This window comes from Neolamprologus multifasciatus, chromosome 13 (genome assembly GCF_963576455.1).
Source record: "Neolamprologus multifasciatus chromosome 13, fNeoMul1.2, whole genome shotgun sequence".
In the NCBI taxonomy this organism is placed as follows: domain Eukaryota; kingdom Metazoa; phylum Chordata; class Actinopteri; order Cichliformes; family Cichlidae; genus Neolamprologus; species Neolamprologus multifasciatus.
The window spans coordinates 14,681,473-14,701,704 of NC_140451.1; the positions used below are offsets into that span (position 1 = coordinate 14,681,473).

At 39.2% G+C, this 20,232-nt stretch overlaps 1 protein-coding gene across 24 annotated transcripts in view; it reads right to left on the minus strand.

Moving 5' to 3' along the window:
• Window positions 1–20,232, minus strand: part of LOC146505231 (neurexin-1a) — a 254,006-nt gene that overhangs the window by 161,925 nt on the left and 71,849 nt on the right. For 20 of the 24 annotated variants that reach the window (XM_085181656.1, XM_085181652.1, XM_085181653.1 and 17 more), the window contains 3 exons: window positions 7,044–7,345; window positions 3,767–3,790; window positions 2,469–2,630 (listed from right to left, as the gene is read on the minus strand). In XM_085181656.1, the coding sequence (XP_085037782.1) occupies window positions 2,469–2,630; window positions 3,767–3,790; window positions 7,044–7,345 (488 nt within the window). The remainder of the gene's footprint in view (window positions 1–2,468; window positions 2,631–3,766; window positions 3,791–7,043; window positions 7,346–20,232) is intronic. The other 4 variants (XM_085181668.1, XM_085181667.1, XM_085181664.1 and 1 more) reach the window with 1 other exon arrangement.

Below are 20,232 nucleotides of genomic sequence, written 5' to 3' on the forward strand. Positions count from 1 at the left end.
ATATAACAAAAGAGTTGTAATTGTATATGTCTGTTGCTTCCAGTGGGTCAAATCAAATGAGTTACAGCTGTGGAAAACACTAGCCATGTTTTTTTATTTGCTGTCATGCTAAGCGTTCACCTGAAAATGGGGACATGTCCGATGGGATTGTATTTGCATGGAGCATTATGTTTATCACCAAGTCAGATCTACTGTGTCTAACTGTTCAGGTGGATGGAGCTCATAGCAGTGCTTCAGAGTTAGATAAGCCAAGGCTTAGTTTATTATGCGGTGAGGAAAATCAAACCAGGAAACTATATTTTCTTCACACACACACACACACACACACACATATATATATAAAGTATATTTAAATATATACGGTGAGAGAGAGACAGAGAGAGAGAGACTATACGTGTATATTCACTCAGGCCTCTCAGGTCTACAGTGGCCACATTCTCGCACTTGAAAGTCACACTGCCGTGGATCTTCATCCTAAGATGAAGATCCTAAGACGACCAGGTGATCCCAACGTGACACTAAACCAAAATGTAGTGTTTTAGGGATTATAGAAAAAGAAATGGAAAAAAACATCACCTCAAAAAAGTAAAGGAATAAATTACAGCCTCTCTGCCCATTGAACTTGACTCATGCAGACAAAGGTGCAAAAGATACAGCCAATAAACGCAAATCAATTTTTTATAGTCAAGACAAAGGGCACCTTTCAGCATCGAAGGAGCTTTGGTCTGAGCTACAACTGGTGCTGCACTCGTAGTGCTGCACTAATTTGTCATCAAACTAGGGCTGTGACAACTGAGCTATTACTGCACCACAGTTTGTTTTGCCATCAGAACTAACAGGCAGGCGTGGCGACTCAGACTGGAATCTGCACACAAATGCTGCAACATGCCACTTGGAGACATGTTATCAATCAGGTCCCACAGCGTATGCTGTTAAACCACAACACATATTCTATCACAACACACTCTGAAGCTGACCTGAGATGGGCCTTTTTGTTTAATTCAACAGCCTGGATGAGAGGATGCAAAGAGCTTGTCAACGTACTAAAAATGTCAGACAAAAAAATCAAGTAGATCAAGTAAATCAAGTCAAGTAGATGGAACTAACTATGGATTTTAGATCATGCGGGCTTAATCTCTTTTTATTTGATATTGACATTTGCATTTGTCTGGTAAAACTAAATAAGGAATATTAAATGATCCCATGAGCAAATAAAATACTGAAAACCCCCTCAGTCTCTCTTCTTGTAGGCGCTATCGCAGCTCTGCAGCATATTTAAACGTTTTTGAGCAGTTCAATACATGGATCTCAGGACAGTGAGGGCAGGCTTGACAAGAGGACAGAGAGTAATTCAGTGGGGTGGATGACCATAAATGGGGTGAACCAATTCCACCCCTGTTGTTGTAGCATCTGCAGCACCTGCAAGACATGTATTTAACTAAAAAAGTTCCCTTAAAAACACACTTTTAATAAGCTTGTGAACATTCCCTGCTCCACTCCGTATGTACTCATTAAAGAGAGATGTTTCAGACCTATCTCTAGATGATACTGAGGACAGCAGTCTGCCTTTAATGATACCAAAGGAGCAAGAGGAGCTACAAAAAAGAGAGGGACAGAAAAGTTTGAAATGAAAAGATAAATAAACTGGTCATTTTCAGTATTTTATAAATTAGCCTGAACTTTGCATAAGTCTCACAGCTCTATAGGTTCAGAGTCCATATTTATTGGTTAGAATAAATATGGAAAATTTGGTTTTACAATAAAATGTAAAATTACACTATAAGCATACAGACATAAAGGGGTGAGTGAGAAACAGTATTAAGTATTCAAATGTCCCATTGCACTGTGGAGGCAGGGATGTGCTGAATTCAATGCATCCCAGAGCGTATAACTAATGTACATTTCTCTATCTATTTTCTTGTTTCGCTCCCGCTTTTCAAGCACTATTAAGTTACATTTAGGAAAGCCCTCCATAGATACCGAGCATAAAGAAAAAATGTTATTCTTTAAACAATTGGGCTAAGATAAAATCTGATAGAGCACACTCTCCAACAATAGTGAGGTGTTAAGCGTGTCAGGTGCCTGGCTCCTCATAAAAATTCCACTCCCTGATCTCAGGATCACCGCTCCGCTTTGAAGTGCAGCTGACAGCCACGTGAAGCCCGAGGTAAATTCCACTCCAAGACAGACCTCTATACGTGTGGGTGTGTGGTGCGCCCAGCATAGTTGTGTGTGCATGTGTGTAGAGCGTCGCATGTGCACTGAGGGGGCAGAAGAGGCAAAACATTTTGAGTCAGAGAAAGTTTGTGTCAGTGAGAGTGAGGAAAAGAGGAGAAACAAACTCAGGGTGCTAAGGATGAAATAGGGCCAGCTTGTGGGTGGGAGGGTCTGTTTTGGAGTCCTAAGGTGAAGCCAGTCATATCCTGCACACCCACCAGCCTCAGAGTTCACACAGAAGTGGTGTTTACCTCCCTGAGGCAGCCCATGAAGTTGTTGCTAACTGGAGATCCAGGCAGGTCGGCTGTGCTAGGGCTCCCTCCGACATAGAAAAAGTCATCAGAGCCTAGCATGGTGTAGTCTTCTTGCGTATATCCTGTGGTGGTCAGAATCCCGTCGACGGATATTGTTACCTAAACAACAAAGCAGAGGGAAAGGACACGCTATACTCAGACAGCCTACTATAATGTTATTGCCTTTTTTCTTGTAATCTAGGTCAGAGTTCCCTACATGTTTCTTTTTTTTTTCTGAAACCCATTTTCATGTCTGTTTGTTTGTTTGTTTGCTTGTCTTTTTTCTTGTTTTTGTTGATTATTATTTTGTCCAGTTTGATTAGTTAGGACAACTGCAAGACTTAAAAGAAACACTATTCTAGTTAGAGAGTTAGTCAACTGCCCATACTACAGTGTTAGTATTGCTGCTACTGCAACGTAAAAGTATTTTAGCAGACACAAAAATGGTGTTAGTAAAATGTTATCTAGGTTAGTTATTATTTATTATTATTCCATATTAGTATGTCCAGCAGACGTTTCTACAAAAGAAACCAGAACGTGCCACTAGGTTAGAAAGGGAGCACATGCTATGAAAAGCACAGATACCTTTTATTAAAGGACAATGACTGAGGGTAAGAGACAAAAGAAGACATGCATGCATTTGTCTTTTCTTTTTGTTCTCACGCACACAAAAAGAAAAATCTCCCAATTTTCCTGATTGGGATACAGAATCAGTATTTCGACACTTGCCACAGTGTCAGATGCATGCACAAGCCGATGGACACTGTAAAAACCACAAAGAGAAATCAGAAAAACACCCGAGACAAAATGACAAACACAGCTCAACCGTCACTTTCACGTCGACAAATGGGCAGTGTGGCATATGCAACAGATAGTCAAAAGTGCATGCCATGCAAAGTGAATGGGGGATACAACTGGCTGAGCCAAAGAGCATCAGGCCAGCCAGACAGGAGAGGGTCCTCATTATTAACCACAGCTTGATGCAAAAGGCTCGAAATGATGCTCCTAAAAAGGTGGATCAAACAGAATTGGACAGGAAACAAGTGAAATAAAGAGGAGAAACCAATGAATGAACCAAGAAAAAGGTTTCGAAAAGTAAGCAGAAGAGTACCAACCGCAATTTCCTTTTTTTTTTGTAAATGACGTCTACAGTAAAAAAAAAAAAAAAAAAAAAAAAGGAAAGGAAAGAAACACACGGCAAACCCAAACTAAGAAACAATTAGAATGATATCTACCGAACAATGTAGTTTGTTTACCATAGCGTGTCCAATGCCTGAGTGCTTTGTGGAAAAGGGGGGAGAAAGGAAATTAAAAACTGTGAACAGAATAACGATTGTTACTCAAATAATATATGATGGTCAATACTGTTAGTACATTGTCAAACGGCAAAAAACCATACTGGTTAGTAGTGGAATGAAACATTCCATGAATGATGTTAGTTTGTTTCCAAAGCATGTTAGTAACATAGAGAAAAAAGGGCAAAATAAGTTTAACAAGAAAAAAGCAGACCAAGGAAATAACAAGAATGCACAAGAGGTGCAAGTGCTCAACCAGTAACTCCCTGATTTCCTTCATGGTGGTTTTTTTTTTTTTTTTTGCACCATTTTCTGTATGTGACTAGACTGTTGAGTAGCAGAAAAAAAAACGTCCTTACCCAAGTCCCGACAAAAGGTTATGATTGACAGACATGGCTCATACGAAAGAATGCCTAAAGCACATCAGTTGACCCTCTTAAGAAAATTCCCAAGGCCATTTCTAAAACTTTATTATTAGTATCATTATTGTTGCTATTGATATTAGGATTCGTCTTCTTTTGTACTTGGTTTTAGGCTTGAGACCAATCCAGTGTATCAGACTTCCCACCGCTCATACAATACTTTACCTCCGTTTGGTCTTATTGATGAACTTTAGGATCACTTTACTGCAATGAGACAAAGCAAAGGAGACCCTGACACAGAATATGGAGGATGGCAATTTTGATTCCCCCGCAGAGCATGCACTCAATATGCTTTGTTTTCTTTACAGTTTGAATGCAGTGAATGTTCAAGCTGGCCAGATCTTTAGGTTTGTCAATAATCAATTGGCTGATTATGCAAAAAGAAGCTGTGGTACTGAGGTGAAGATAAACATTTCCCACGAAATGAGCAGGAACACATCTAGAGATTTTTGGGTGTAAACTGCAGTCATGTGAAAAAGTACTCCCTCTTATAATTCTAAGGTTTTACATATCAGTACATAACAAAAATAATCCTTAACCTGACTGAATTATGCAAAAATTAATGCACAACTGCTTTTTTATTTTAAAGATTGTATTCTAAGAAAATATAGTTAAGATAAATTAAAATAACCAGTTTCATCTAAAAATTATTTATGTTCTAGTACAATCAGCCCCACAGTAGGAACATCACAAAGTATCTTTATATTTATCCACATATTTTCTCATCACACATTCAGTTCAACGAGTCCTTCCAGAACACAACCTTACTCCACTGTAACTTCCTGTAGTGCTAGGATCTGTATGTTGGCATTAACACTTTTAACACTTAAGTCTGCTACTGTTGCTCCACAAAACCAACCACGTTTTTGGGTAGTTATCAATATAGTGCAGGACTGTCTCTACGTGTCAACTACAGGCACATGGGTTACACTTAAAGAACATCACCCTGAGGCAAGCATTGGTCTGAAAGCCTGCAACCTCATGCAAACAAAACAAGTAGTTTTGAAACATTTGCAATGTATCCAGGGTTATGGTTGAATTTGACAGCGCAAATTAGCTTGATTAATTAGGTGAGGGGTTTACGGTATTCAGCTTGAAAGACCTATATAATAATTTCACATTCCCATGTTTCCTTTGCAGAGACAAATGCTGCAGTGTGGTATTATTAGTTTTCTGCTTTCCTAAACCTAGATAATGTTGGGGTTAGGGCCCAGTGAGAGTGATTAATGTTTCCAAATCATCTAGCAGAGCCTGTGTGTATTTACAAAACAATATCCAATGAACTGGAAGCAAAGTTCCAGCTGTCTTGTCACAGCAGCTGTTGTACCTACAAGTCAAGATGCACCCAGAAGCTGAATCCACTTACTCTTGAAATGATTAATTATGATCTATAGGGCTAAAGGTCTTCTGCCTAGTTGGTATGTGGGTACTTCTTTACACAAAAGACACCTGTAGCAAAGGTCTATCACCTGGGGTTCTATCCCAAATGCCATGCTGTTGATTCAGCCACCTGCAACTAGTCAGGCCCTAGAGAACTGGAGGAAATTACATGTGCTAATGTAATAAACCCAGAGGGTAGATTGTTGAAACCCATGCTTTAGCAACCTTTAGTCTCAAGGAAAGCGAAATTTCAACCAACAGGTGACCCTTACATCAGCTGAAACTGAGCATTCAGTTACTGGTGAAAGCCACCGACAGCATGCCAGTGTTGTGCCTCAACAACTCTTCTGTCTCTTCAGGCTGGTCATGGGTCCAACTGATGGGCCCTCCAATCATCCTCAAGGATGAACAGCCTCTTGCAGAGAGCTACATCCTGACCCAATTCAGTGTATGCTGGCCTGCTGTGAATCAGCACAACAAACACTAACAGAGCTCTGCTGATTTACTCCAGCCAGCATGATCTGCACTTGCCAGGTGGATTATTTACATATTTGTTAAGCAAAAACGCTCTGCTTATTAATATCCTCATCTCATAACCAGGCTAGAATTTGTTCTGCTGATATCCTGCAACACTGCAGGAGTTGTACCACCCTTTGGTGTTAAGAGGCCAAACAGGATTTTTATAAGAAATCAAATTCCTAAAACTCATGTAAAGTCACTCCCCTATTTCTTAGGAGTATACGGAGGTGAACCAAGACCATAAAGCAAAGCCCATTAAAGTCTATAAATCTTGTGAGAGGGATTTGCCTGTGCTGGAAATTTGACTTTGGTGCTTTAAAGTCTAACTCTAGGTTTACCTATGCTCTACATAAAGGTTTTCTTTTATATTAGTAAAAAGTACAGTGTGCTAGCAAGTCCGTTTGAATGCTTAAATACAACAGATTTATAATGACCAATATCAGAACTGTACTAACATAAGCACTCAAATGTTTTTGTACCCTTTCTCCCCTTTTTTTCCAATATTGTAATTTTGTTAATGCAGACTATCCTGTACGTACTACCCTGAAATTCGAGTTCAGTTAAATTTGTTTTCCCTTGACATCAAAAACAGTATTGTGTCTTACTTTGCACATGTTGATATGTAAATGACTCTAGAAACTTTGCATAGCTACAACAAAGGTAAAATGTCATTATAACTTTTCTTTTTAAATGTTAGGGTTGATTTAAACTGTAACTTTACACAGGCCCTGATTCATATTGAGATGTCCCTGCTCCCTCGTGGTTTTGTTTCACTCTCCACCAGAAACCATCATGATTAAATTTAGCAATTTAATTACAATGTCTGGGAAAAATAATGTATTGTATGATGGTAATGATTTAAGTGCATTTGTTTTAATTTATTTACTGAGTCTCCATATCACCCTCTGTACTGTTACCTGACGTAGATTCCTTGTTACTTTGACATCATGCCAATCATTGTCATTAAATTTCCCATTGACTGGCTCCACAAGAGCTTCAAAGGCTCCAGACCCCAAATTAATGACGAGTGAGACCGCCCCATTTTTCAGAGCCAGGTTGACGTAATCAGCTGATTTTCCTGTGTGCAGCATCAGTCCATTCCTCTGTAGGGTTTTGAATGACAATGTGATTTCATCACTGCTGCTTTGAATCGGGTTCAAGGACAAGTCGTAGCAGAAGAACTCAGATCCTTTGAAGGTTGCGACAAACTCTTCTTTTCCTGCAGAGACAAGGGAAAGAGAAATGTGTTTCATTAATATAATGCCCTCTTGGGTGCCTGTTGAAAGGTGTGAAAAAATATGCAAATAAAAGCCTCAAAATGTTGAATTGATAATAAATACACTGAAATTAGATTGTAAATGAAGGTATAAAAAGAGACATATTTATTTAACATTCCAATGACCAACCAGAATCCACCATAGCCAAAGGAATGCAGGCAGATAATCCCAGGCACTTATTTCTTACCTTGTACAGATGTCACTATTGTAATACCCTTCTGAGATAATTAGACTTAGATTAAGGCAAGCGGATGATTAAGGATTCAACTGACATACCTGATAACAGTTGCAAGTTATATATCACTATATTTTTCTGTGATTAAGATTGGAGGTCTACAACAACACTATTTATTGGTACATCTGCAATATCAGAAATAACTTACATACATGAAATAACTTACATACAGGAGTGCCTACATGTAGCCACTCCTGTATGTAACAATAAGGCATGAAAACATCCTAGGACATTACTACTATACTAAAAAAAGAAAAAATAACCAATGTCTGAAAATGTAAATTAAATCTGTAAAATGCTTTGTTGTCATCAGTAGTGCTACAGCAGTGTGCTTGGTAATTAAATTTTGTTCATTATAACTGCATTATCTGCACTACGAAAAAGTGTTTTTTGCCAATTCCTGCTAAAAAAACTCTGTAGCACGCACAAATTTTGGTGACCATTATGTAAGGGCAACGTAAGTTGAAGATAACACGTAAAATATATGCTAACGGAGAATGTAAGATTGCATTTCCAGAGGGATGATGAACTAAATGTGATATAAAAAGCTCAAAGAATTGTGATTTATGATAAATTTCTCTTACAAACATGTATATGTTATTAATCCTTGTACGTGTGATCGTGCAAAGTTTTCTTCAGACTGGCCCACCCATTAAAAGGAGGAGATAGCGTAAAGGCAGACATGTATCCATACATAATCTACGATCATTATACTGTAGTAAAAAAATGATAAGAAGATAGGTAAGAAAAATATCAAACATGCCTTTTTTTTACTGTGCACTGGTTACTTGTTTTATTGAATGAAAGGAAAAGAGCCCAATTATGGGCAATTAAGTGCAAATTGTATCTGAAACAGCAGCAACTGAATTTAGCTGCTATCACAAGATCCAAGCATCAGCACAGTTAGCATGCACAAACAAAAAGTTACCAAAAAACCCAGAGTGAAGTAAAACTTGTCTTCCAACCATAACCAAGCAGCCAGAGCCTGATCAGTAACGGGGTCAGTGATGAGCAGTTTTATAACACGTGTATGTGTTACAGTAGTGATCACTCTGAAGTCTCTTTACCTAGTTTCCAACTTTACTTTGCATATACAATTTTGTGTTCAAACACTAAAATAAGTTTTGTATGTATGTTCTCATACAATAGGGTTTTCTGTTGTGGAACTATAGCCAATGGTTTATATTGTCAACTGGTAATTATCTGACACAATAGTAAGATAATGAGTTATGTAACATTTCTTTTAATCTACTGTATTATGTAACAAATAATGCATTACTTTTTCTCAGTAACAACCCCAACATTGGTAATCAGCTATTAAAACCTGCTCACACACCTTAGATAGGAAGACAATTGCACAGTTAGAGCAATTACTGACAAAGACTAATGGAATTCAAAAACCGAAGAGCAACAATATGACCAAAGTGCCAGCAAAAATGATTAAATCTTCTAAATAATAGAGATTACTAACTGCAGTTAAAGAATGACACATTGGTACGGTATTAATATCAAAATTTATATCAAAATTTACAAATGACCAAGAGCTCTAGATTTGTTAAGAGCAAAAGAGCACATTCGGAGACAAAAAGAAAACAAAGTGACATCGGGCATCAGTGGGTGATGCATGTGAAAACCTATTAGAAAGCATTTAAAAAAGGTTTAGACAGATAACAAGCCATTAAAGCTACTAGCAGAAAATAAAGCACCAAAAAACAAATGGAGCAAAGCATTCAATTATCATAAATGGGGCTGCACATTTATATATGCTTGCCAAACAAACACAGACACACAAATTAACACACACACATATGCTTTGTGTACCAACCAGTCATGGATGCAACAATGTAAGAAATGAAAGGGGTTGCTGTCCACAACAATTTGTCACCTCATTGATTTCCCCTTAAACGTGCTATAGTGCACCTCTGGGAAAACTACAAGGGGCCATAATTGAAGCTGACTGGATCTCACCACTCTTTGGTCATTCCCTCTATGTCTGCGCTCCCTATCAGTGAAAATGAGAGAACTCTACCCTCTTCACTAAATCCACCCATCCCTGCTTCACAAGCTCAGTGACCACATAACAAATAGAGCCAATAGTTTAGGGTCATTCTCATTTCTCTCTCCACACATCCCCATGCCTTCAAGTCAGAGTTAATTCCCCTAACCAATGGAGAATGAATTTTGTGTGTATAGCAGAGGCATTGCTTAGAATTTACAACGTTAGGGGGCTGGGCCCAGAGGGAGCTTCAGGGCCAGGGGATGTGCAACTTCTGTGGTGTTTACATTCCAAACTGGGTTAATCAGATGTAAACATATGTATGTTTTTGGGCTAGCTTACATGTCTGATAATTGATGCTGCTATATCTTTATGATATATTGCAATATCCAATATTTATGTGAAAAGCCTAGACAGAAACATCCACACACTTGAGTCAAGATTTAATTTTCCCATTTCCAGCTGATTTATAGGTAAACCAAGCTTTGTGGTCAAATATAGTTTTATTAAAGGTGTCTTATTTTGCTGTAAAAAGCACTGAGAAATACTGACTGGGAAAGCTTCAACATAGTATGTCTGTAATGATATGCTAGTTAGCTTTGTGGCGCTGTGGTGATTAATACCTTGCTGGGCTAGTGAAAGCTGCAGTGTTTAAAGATCTTTCAGGTAACCTGGAAAACACTAAAGTTACTAATCACAGTTATGTCATTGGGGTTACATAAGCTCTTTCCTCCATGGGCAGATAGAAGAACTTTATCCTGCACTTGCACGACATTGGGCTAAGTTTAGTTAGTTTGGACGGGAAAAGAACTGCAGCTAAATATAAAACTTTTGAAGAATGAAGATATGAGCATTACATAAGTTTTTACTGTGTGACAGGACAAGGTTGTGACAGTAAAGTGCAAACTGTGTCCAGGCCAGAAACAGTGATCCATTGCTACTAACACACACACTAACACACTCTTTGGGCTGGTTTTTACCAACACTGCTTTCAGCTTTGTGGTTATACTAAAAATACAATAAAAAGATTTGTTTGTGTGTGTGTGTGTGTGTGTGTGTGTGTGTGTGTGTGTGTGTGTGTGTGTGTGTGTGTGTGTGTGTGTGTGTGTGTGTGTGTGTGCGCACCCTTCATTTGGATAAAGATTTGTGCCAGTGTGTGGGGATGTCGCCTAAGATTTACATTGTTTACTAGTTATTATGTGGTAATGCATCTCAAGCCATGTTGTGGAGTAATATAATGTAAAAAAAAAATTGTAACAGATGAATAACATAACACATAAAAAAATGGAGTCACGTTTATTACTTTGATTTTTCTATTAGAAACCCCAACGATGATGACTTACGACATAGGTCACAGTATTAGACTGTTTTATGCAAAGAGTGTCCCCAATAATAATGAAGAAAGGTGCTATTTTGTTGCTGCTTCTCCTGGGTATTTGGACATAGCCCATTTGTCTCTCTGGGCAGACCTACAGACTACGGTCAATCAAACTACAGCTAGCTGCTGGCACATCAATGCCCTTGAGTCATAACACTGAATGAGAACAAGAATTAGAGCCAGCTTCTTTAGTGTTTTTCAGAAAACAGAGGACAGAAAAAGAAATGAAAGGAGTGAACAGAACGCTCCTAGGGAAAGGCCATAAATAGACACAAAGGTAAAAACTTGTCACAGTGTGTTTTTCTGCATCATTCATCCCACTTTCTTTAAAGACAACATCATATTGGTGCCTTCACCAAAACCCATTTTACACTACATTTAGAAACTGCAAAAACCTCCATTAGCAGGATATTTTAAACGTCGTGTTTTGCTTTCTTTTCTTGGATCCGTCAGAGATCTAAGACCTGTGACAAAAATAATTGTGCTTCAGCACTCTCATAATCCTGTGATCTCTTTCAAACGTACAACTGTCCTCATCCCTGCAAAAAAAACAACTTTTAATCAACAGCAGCTAACTAACAGCCATTCAGGCACCTCGTTCTCTATGGTCACATCACATTTGTGCATATATGGTGCAGAACTAACTACTCATATTGATGGAAGCAATGCAAGTGTCCGTCACTCAAATTAAATTACAAAAGGCGTGAGCAGAGTTGGCGCTGCATGTCACGACCACAAAAATCAAGGTATGCTTCACTGCGAAAAACAGTAAAGGCCGCGTAACTGCCTCTAAAGTATCATTCAATCCTAATTGAAGTTGACTATGTAGAACCAAATCACTCATTTATTATGAAGCACCAAGGGGCTTACAAGCTGGAGCACGTCATATGTACAACATTGCCAGCATGTGACCGAGCGACCAGGAGGCTCCTCATCAGTCACTTTGCTCTGACACATAATCTGGCAACTGCTACTCTATGGCTGCTTTTTAAATTAGCTCGCACCCAGGGGAGCACATTCCCTGTCAACATCAAATCGTGACACAACAGTCTGAAACAGGCTTGGCAGGATATGAGAAAAATTACCCATGAAATGAACGATAGGCAAAGCTTTGATTTTAAGTGCAAATTAATCTAGTCGCTGACACTTTTGACCCGATTGTGTACAAAATAAATTTGTCAAAAGTAAAGGTGAAAGTATGGCAGAAAAGTTGAAACGTGGGAGTAGAAAACACATTTTACTCGAACGGCTTTTAAACGATACAGCCGATATCATTATTAATGACAAATAATGAGTGTCCTCCCGAGTCAAAAGAGACTAAATGAAAGATGACACATAGCAAGCAAGACTCATACTAATTTTATGGGCCTGTAGAGAAGGTTTCGAATTGCTCAAACAGACACAGCAATTACAGTTGCCCAACTCCAATTGTGTCATCTTCTTCATGACAGCCCTCAGCCTTAACTGTGACTATAGCATGAAACTCGACACCACTGTTTCCCTGTCAGAGATTTCACCCACCTTCCTCACACCACTATAAATACTCGTTTTCAGCTCTCGGTAACAAGCTGAAGTAAAACGAGCTCGGTGTGTAATGCTCAGTCTTTTCAGGTTCAGAGCGAGTTCAGAAAAGATGCACTTCCAAAGAAGCACCTGTGGAATTTTAGGGTCTAGCTGCGCCATCGAAAAAGGATACCAAAGCCATGCAATGTGGAGACCAAAGTAGTTTAATTGTCTGTGGCAAAGCTCGGTGACTGACACTGGATTTGATTCTGTTTTCATTCGCTTGCTGTTTCCTTGCTTGATTGGCAGCCTATTAAAATGATACAGAAGTTAGTGTCTGGCATCCTATTAAAATGTTAGGAAGTTAGCGTCATCAAGCTGGCTTAAGCCTCTTACCGCATGACAGATATAAGAGTTTCTGAAGTGCTACATTCTTTGAGAATATATTTTATTACATGATTATCACACAGTTCAAAAGACTGAAGTAAAAAAAATGTAACTGCTCGCCACTCCCAAGGTAGACATCACTCAAATAACCCATAAGAGTTCTTTGAGGATATTTTTTGACTTCTGTTATTTTTATTTTTAAGTCAGCAATGTAAATAAAATTTCTATAAGGCTTTTTTCACTTGGTGATCGTTTTGAGTGCCATCAAAGAGAGAGAAAAGCCTCAATTAGCTGTGTTAAATATTATCAGACATTTAACTGACAAAGCCAGCATGTGCAAATCTGTGTGAGCTTACACATCCACACACTAAGTTCCCTCAGACACCATACTGTGTGAGCTTAACATATAGTGTCATTTAGATTCACAGTATGATGGATGTCGTGCTGGGCTTAGAGTGAGTCCCCTTCCCTAGCATGAGTCCGCAGAAACACTTTGCCCATAGTAAATTTACTTATAATTGGCTTTGCCGCTCATGTCATTAAGGACAGAATCAGGTGTCAATTAGGCACTTATTATATAACATGTAGCTCATTTTCTGCAAGCAAAGAGTCATGCAAGATTTCTTTCTCTTTTTGTACAAGTGTAGTGTAAAGCAGGGACTGAGTTATTCTAGTGGTAAACATACTGGGTGGCATTTATAAAATATATACCATTGCAAACAATAAACTTCAAGCATAATACAATTATAAAGGCCTCACCTCACCCTGAATCTATCTTAAGTACAAGTAAATTGTACATTGTGATTAATAGATTAGTGATACAAGGAGGTGAACTCAAAGCAAAAGCTATTAGCTTATAAGAATGCTCTTTGCAGATTTGTGTTCACTGCAGCTGCTGGCATGAAGCTGAAATGAGGGTCAAAACTTCATCCTGTTTTTGTTTTTTTTACAGCTACTATTTTTCTCAGCCCTCTAATAAAGCATGAAATGTGATGCAGATGAAAAGGGAATATGACTTCATGCTGATGTATAGTATGTGCGTGTTTTCAGAGTGCTAGAAAGTAGTCGGTGAAATCTTTTACATTTTTCCCCAATAGCAGAGAGTCAAGCAACCATTTCACAGTCTGTCAGCCAAATCACACACAGAGTCAATGTCTGTTCACTCTAATTGGCAGCGTGTCAGTCAGGTGCACGCGCTGCCCTCCTCTGGTATCTGGTCCCATGAGGACACAAAGCTGCCTCATCCACAACTGGCATCGCACCTTTGATGATGCACACACCTGTGCACACATTCCTGCAAGGCATGAAAACAGACATCCACCAGCTAATGGAAGTGATACAGGCGCATGCACACCTCAGAAAGACAACACTAAAGAATATCTTTTCCTCAATACCTTTGACACATAAACTGGATTAAATTCTAATAACAACACTGACTCCTGCAACTCCCACATCACAAACTGCAATTTCCTCTCAGCAGAAAGTCAGACAGAGAAAGTCTGAGAAAATATTTCTTCTTATTTAAAACTGACCACAATAAGATCTCATTTCCTCTCTTATGATGCCTTTAAGATATTCCACTGGGAAAACCAAAAAAGAGCAACAACAACAACAACAAAAAACAATTATGCAGAACAAGCTGCGTCCCCATGAATCATGATGTCATTGATTTTTGCAAAAAAAAAAAAAAAAATAGGATAAATGTGATATCTATCACATTTTGTATCTTTTTTCAAGGAAAGTCATGACAAAATAGATTCTCATATGTCTGAGGCTAAGAAGAAAAAAATGGGGGGAGTTACAGTCGGGAAGTGAACCATTACATTAGAGGTTTTGGCGCATTCCCTCAACAAGAACATTTATGTGGAGTGAGCTTAAGAGATATCTCACCCACTGAAAAAGCTCCATCTTGAAGACTTAATGGTGCTGGTGAGAGACAAGGTAGAAAATCTCTTGATGGTACCGAACTCTGTTTTCATCCAATGCACAGAGCAACGGACGGCTAAAAGTGTTGAAGGCTTCCTAGTTCTTAAGGTTTCAAAATGGCAAGAGGCATCATGAGGCAACAGAATCTAACAGGACTTGAAAACGAGGGGGGAAAAAGAATAAAATAAAAGACTCAGAGACAGGCAAATGCAAAATGAATATCTGTGCGCTCAGTCAAACAAACACTGTATGAGCACACGTATAGAACAGCACACTTTAGCTCCAAGGCTCTCATTTGCTTTCGGCCTATTACAGAATCACAACAGCATTACAGTGAAGGAGGAGTGCAACGTGCTGAATACTAATCTACAAAGGCCAATCCATTCCTACAGTGTAAATCCAGAGGATAATAATGTAAGCCTCTGAGAGATGGGGGATCAATATCCTCATTAAAAGAGAAGCATTTGGATATTAATGTATAGTTAGCACTTCATTTAACTATACATATATTTAGTTATAGGCCAGAAGAGCACAAACATTTTTCCCCCTTTAAAAAAATGTAATGAGCCCATCTGCAATAATTTATCATACCTGATGATAATATCTGAATGTTTACTGGAGAACCAATGAGCTGCAGACAGGTGTGTAGTAACATTTGATAGCAGATTTCTGTCTGAATGGGCAATATTTGAAATGTGCTAGCAGCTATAAATCTTCGCCGTGCGCGATTTAACAAGCTGCTCAGTTTGGATGTAACCTTGTCAAGGTTGCCAGCACAGACCCAAAGTGCATGCTGTGAGAGAGCTGCAGAGGTTACTGTCCACTTTTGATTACTGGAGCAAGAAAAGAAGTGTCTGACTGTAAAGGACCGGCATTTGGCAGATGTCTAATTTGGGCCATATACATGGAGGCATTCCTCAGACAAGAGCAAAGTCAAGAGGCGCTGAAGCATGTCATTGTACAGAAATAATTCATGTGCTAATTATATTGCCAGTGTGTCTCAGGATGATTTCTGTACAGAGCGGCTCTTGTCTTCCCAGCTCTCACCACTGAGATCCACTCTCTGTCACACACTCCATGAATCCTTGATAGTGAGCAGACACCCAGACACATCAGGAAAGACACTTTCTTATCCTTATCCTCGCTGCTCATCCCTCATTTCCCAGACAATACACACATCAACTTAAGTATTAAGACACAAAGCTTAAGTATGTCCTTGGATGGAATATTTATCACACAAAGAAGGAATTACACTGTTGTTATCTGCCATTTGGATATTCTAATCGTTTTTGGTAAAAACTTTATTATGAGTAGTACAAAAAAAAATCTAGCTCTAGATATGTACTACATATGTGTATTGCTTTATGTGTTTCCCTACTGTATGTCAAGTACACTTAGACATTCAACAAAAGTAAAAGTACTTAATCAGTCTAGGCGGAAACAGTTTTGTATTTCACGAGCTGCCAAAAACAAGAGCTTGACTATGACTATGAGATCCAAATACAACACCAGCTATCCCACATGTTTCAATGTAATATGTAACATTAGCCTTTCAGGAGGAACCAAATAAAATATTTCCACCAAGCCATGTTTTACCAAATCATGTATACTGTTGTGTTGTTTTATATTCTTTTCTAAAGACCCTGTGTCTAAAGAAACTACATGTCTCTGTGGTAGCAGCATCGTGTCTTACAGCAGCACCCAGTATACTTTTTTGTTCTTTCAGTTCCAAAGTCAGCACAATGAAATCAGATTGTTCATTCATGCCTTTCAATAGTCTGACACTGGCGAAGTGGCCTGTCTGTCACGACCAGTTTTTCAGGTGCAGTGAGGGGCACTTGAGATAAATGTATCCTGAACCTAAACCAAATCTTCTCGGCACATCACCTCCACTCTTTATTACTCAGACAAGAAAACGGGAACAGAGTGCCCTGCAGTTGGGTTTCGTGGGAAGCTTTTCTTTTTTTCTTTTTTCTTTTTCTTAATTGTGCTTTGTGATCTGAGTTTTAATGTTCAGACAACAGAGGTTTCCCAATAGACTATGTGCACGAGCTTCCCCGTGGTGAAACAACATATCATAGCACATTGAGCAGCGTCATAGCCCTTTTAAAAATGTGCTCCAGTGAACAAATCGCTGCAGGTCAGTGAAGCTTGACAGGATCACAGCATCACCTCATCAAGCTGCTGGGCAAGGTCACCAGCAGCACCGGCGTTCTGGTTGTTCTTGTTGGCCAAAGAATGGCAATTTTCAACTTCCACTGCTATATTTAGAGCTTTTCCAGTTTTGCTTGTTTTTGATTTCCTGTGTTGTCACACAAAGATAAAGTAGTGGCTTCCCAAACATTTGCTTTGTCACTACGCTGGGCATCAACTTTCCCAAATGTATCCTTTAGATACTTCATAGGCTTTGGTTTCTTCTGTGTGACGCTGCAGTGAGACATTCACAGACAGATTTTCCTCAGGACATGCTCTATGCATTTCACAGACATCCTCTCACAAGTTGCCTGTTGCAGAGCCAGCACTGTATTGAGGGCTATTTGTGCAAGCAAAGACAATACATTCTTCTTTGTGTCCCACACAGAGCCTCCAAGCAATGAGTAAGATCACACTTAGGTATCCTTAGCAGTGGCGAACCAGAGCCAAGCACTCCATAACAGTGCAGATGAAACACAGGTAAAAACAGGGTGTCAGAAAAGTATTCATACTGTCACTGCATCTTTTCTAAGGCTAAAAATCCCAATAAAGCTGCACTACAAACAAAGGCTGAAGCATATTTTCTTCACTTAGCAGGTGATGGGGAATCATGGTCCCTCTTTACTGCTCAGCATCAAATCAAATAGCCCTCCAGGGGCTTTAATGAAACCCACTCTGGTAAGAGGATAAATAAATGTATAGACTAATTAAACAGCCCTGTAAGGGATCGCATTGCAAAATGCAGTTGCACTATGGTTAATCTATTCCCTGGTTTTGGAGTCTGCTTAATCAGATCAGTCCATTGCTCTAATTACATTGACACCGCTGTCCTCAGTAAGGTTTGCTCACAGAGCGTTGTCCTATATGGCCGACCCTCCTCCCCCTTTCCATCACCTTAACAATTGCTAGCGGCAGGACCCCCTCACCACCTTTATCTACAGGGGGAGATTGTCCGCCGGCAAAGTTGCTGACCTATGGAGAGAAAATTACTCACTTTGGGGTGTTACTGTTTCAGCAGCGCTATGGCCCTACTGACACTAGACCAAGGTCATTTCATAATGGGTAGTGGAGCTGCCACTCTGGTGTCAACAGGCCTGAGTGATGAGGGAGAATGTAACCAGTTACGGTGACACAAGTCAAGGCTACGGCAGCGTGATAAAGATCAGCCTCTATCAGGAGTGAAAACACCAAAGAAGGATAGAAAAAAAAGATGATCCTGCATTTTGCCCCCCTAAGCCTTCAAAGCAGTGACAAATAGATCTGCTCCGTAGCGTCTGCACAGACGTTCTGTTTTGCATTCTGTCGGAAACAGCAACAGCTACACCATGGGGATAAATGCGTGTGATAGGTGAGAGCAGTCTTCACAATGCAGCAATACCGTGAGAAGTATTGACTGTGTTACAGCTCTTTTCTCTGGTCACTGTCAATCCTGTCAGTCCTATGAATTGATCAGTGGGGGGTTCACATCCATCAGAGTGACTCATCCAACAGCGATATGATGTTTCAGAGTCCAATTTATCCTATCCCCTGGGATGAAGTAGATTGGAGTTTGTACTTTTATTGGTTTGTTTCCTATTTCAAGTGTGTCTTCTTTTGTTCCTCCACTTTTAACATCTTTATCTATACTTGTACCATTCCTGAATTCTTCTTTTGTTGGCTGTGTCTGTCCCTGAACTCAATCCAAGGCTAAAGTGAACTGTCAGTGCTTGTTTCCAGATCCAGCTCAATACATCTAATTGAGACTTGAACATGCAACAGTTTAGACTAATACGTTGTAATTTGCTTGTTAGTATAAACACTGATTTCAAAGTAATTTATCTAATTAATCAAATAAAGAGATAAAAGAGGCTCTGTGAGATTCCTTGGTTAGTTGTAGTGTAAAGTAAATATAAGAACTCCAGCAAGTACTAATGCTCATCTTCAATCAATTCAACTAAAAAGCTTTTTAGATTTTTACTCTCCAAAAACTATTTGCAAGTTAATTGTAGGTGTTATTCTGAAAAGGTGTAAGCAGGATTAGGACAGTCCATTAATATTTATGTTGTTTTCTTTAGATTGTAGTTCATTTGAACTTTTAAAAATAATTTGTCCTTCATTGTGGAAAGATGAGAGGATGTTTGGGGAGCTTCACAAACCTTTCGTTGAGCCAAGACAAAAGCTATTATTTGCTGTAAGTTACAGAAATACTCTGTCTCCAGTCTGTGCACGTGTAGTTTCTGTTTACTCGTCTGCTCTGAACTAATACAGTGCTATCCTGGAATAGACTTGGGACTTAATGGGATTTCCTTGTTTCAGCAGTTTAAAAACAAAGGAATAATTCTCAACATACATAGCCTAATTCCATTTTATTCCTTCTGCTGTAACAAATAAATATACAAAGGCTGACATAGATACAGTATGCAAAATGCACATTCTACAAAAGAACAAAAAAAAATGTGCACATTTGTGCTTGTGATCCTATGTTTCCACTGATGCTTCTCAAGAGGGAAAGACTCCATCTCTACAGCACTGCACAATAAAAGCCTGGAAATGTACAAATTAATTAAAAGAACATGGTTGCTTTTTGTCTTCCTCTGAAGTGTGCTCTAGAGGGTGGTGAAACACCCCTAACAAGGTCCCCAGCTTGCATGTGCTTCTTTATGCTTCTTCAAGAAATACGTATGAGACAAAGAGAAACAGGGGACAGTGTAGACTCTTAATCATTTTAGTTCCCCTCTTTAAACCATGTTGTTCCTCCGCTCCTCGTAAAACTCGCTCACTCTGGCCCAGTGTTTCATTGCAAGTACAAAGCTCCGTAAATGTCTTCCCATTTTCCTTGCAAATGATAAAGACAATAAATAGATATAATCCAATTGTTCCTGCTGTATAATAATGCCACTACTATATACTTACTCACTAATGAAAGCTGGCTTTCTGTCAGAAACATCGGTGAAAAGATCATGTTCATGTGTTACTTTCTGGAGATTCTTTCTCAAGCACTCTTCATCAGGGCCATAGCTCTGGGTGACTGAGCCTTTTACCTATCTGCAGTATCCAGCCACCTGCCATGGAAATCACGGCTGTTTCCGCCATATGCCCCAATGTTCTGCCAAGCCTCTCCGGTCTGTTCCGCCTTGAGCAAATTTCATTATGGGATGGCTGGGAGCACACGGCACTGCTCATTAAGGCTATCAGCGTGGCACGTCACCGTTTGTAACAGGATGGATGCAGG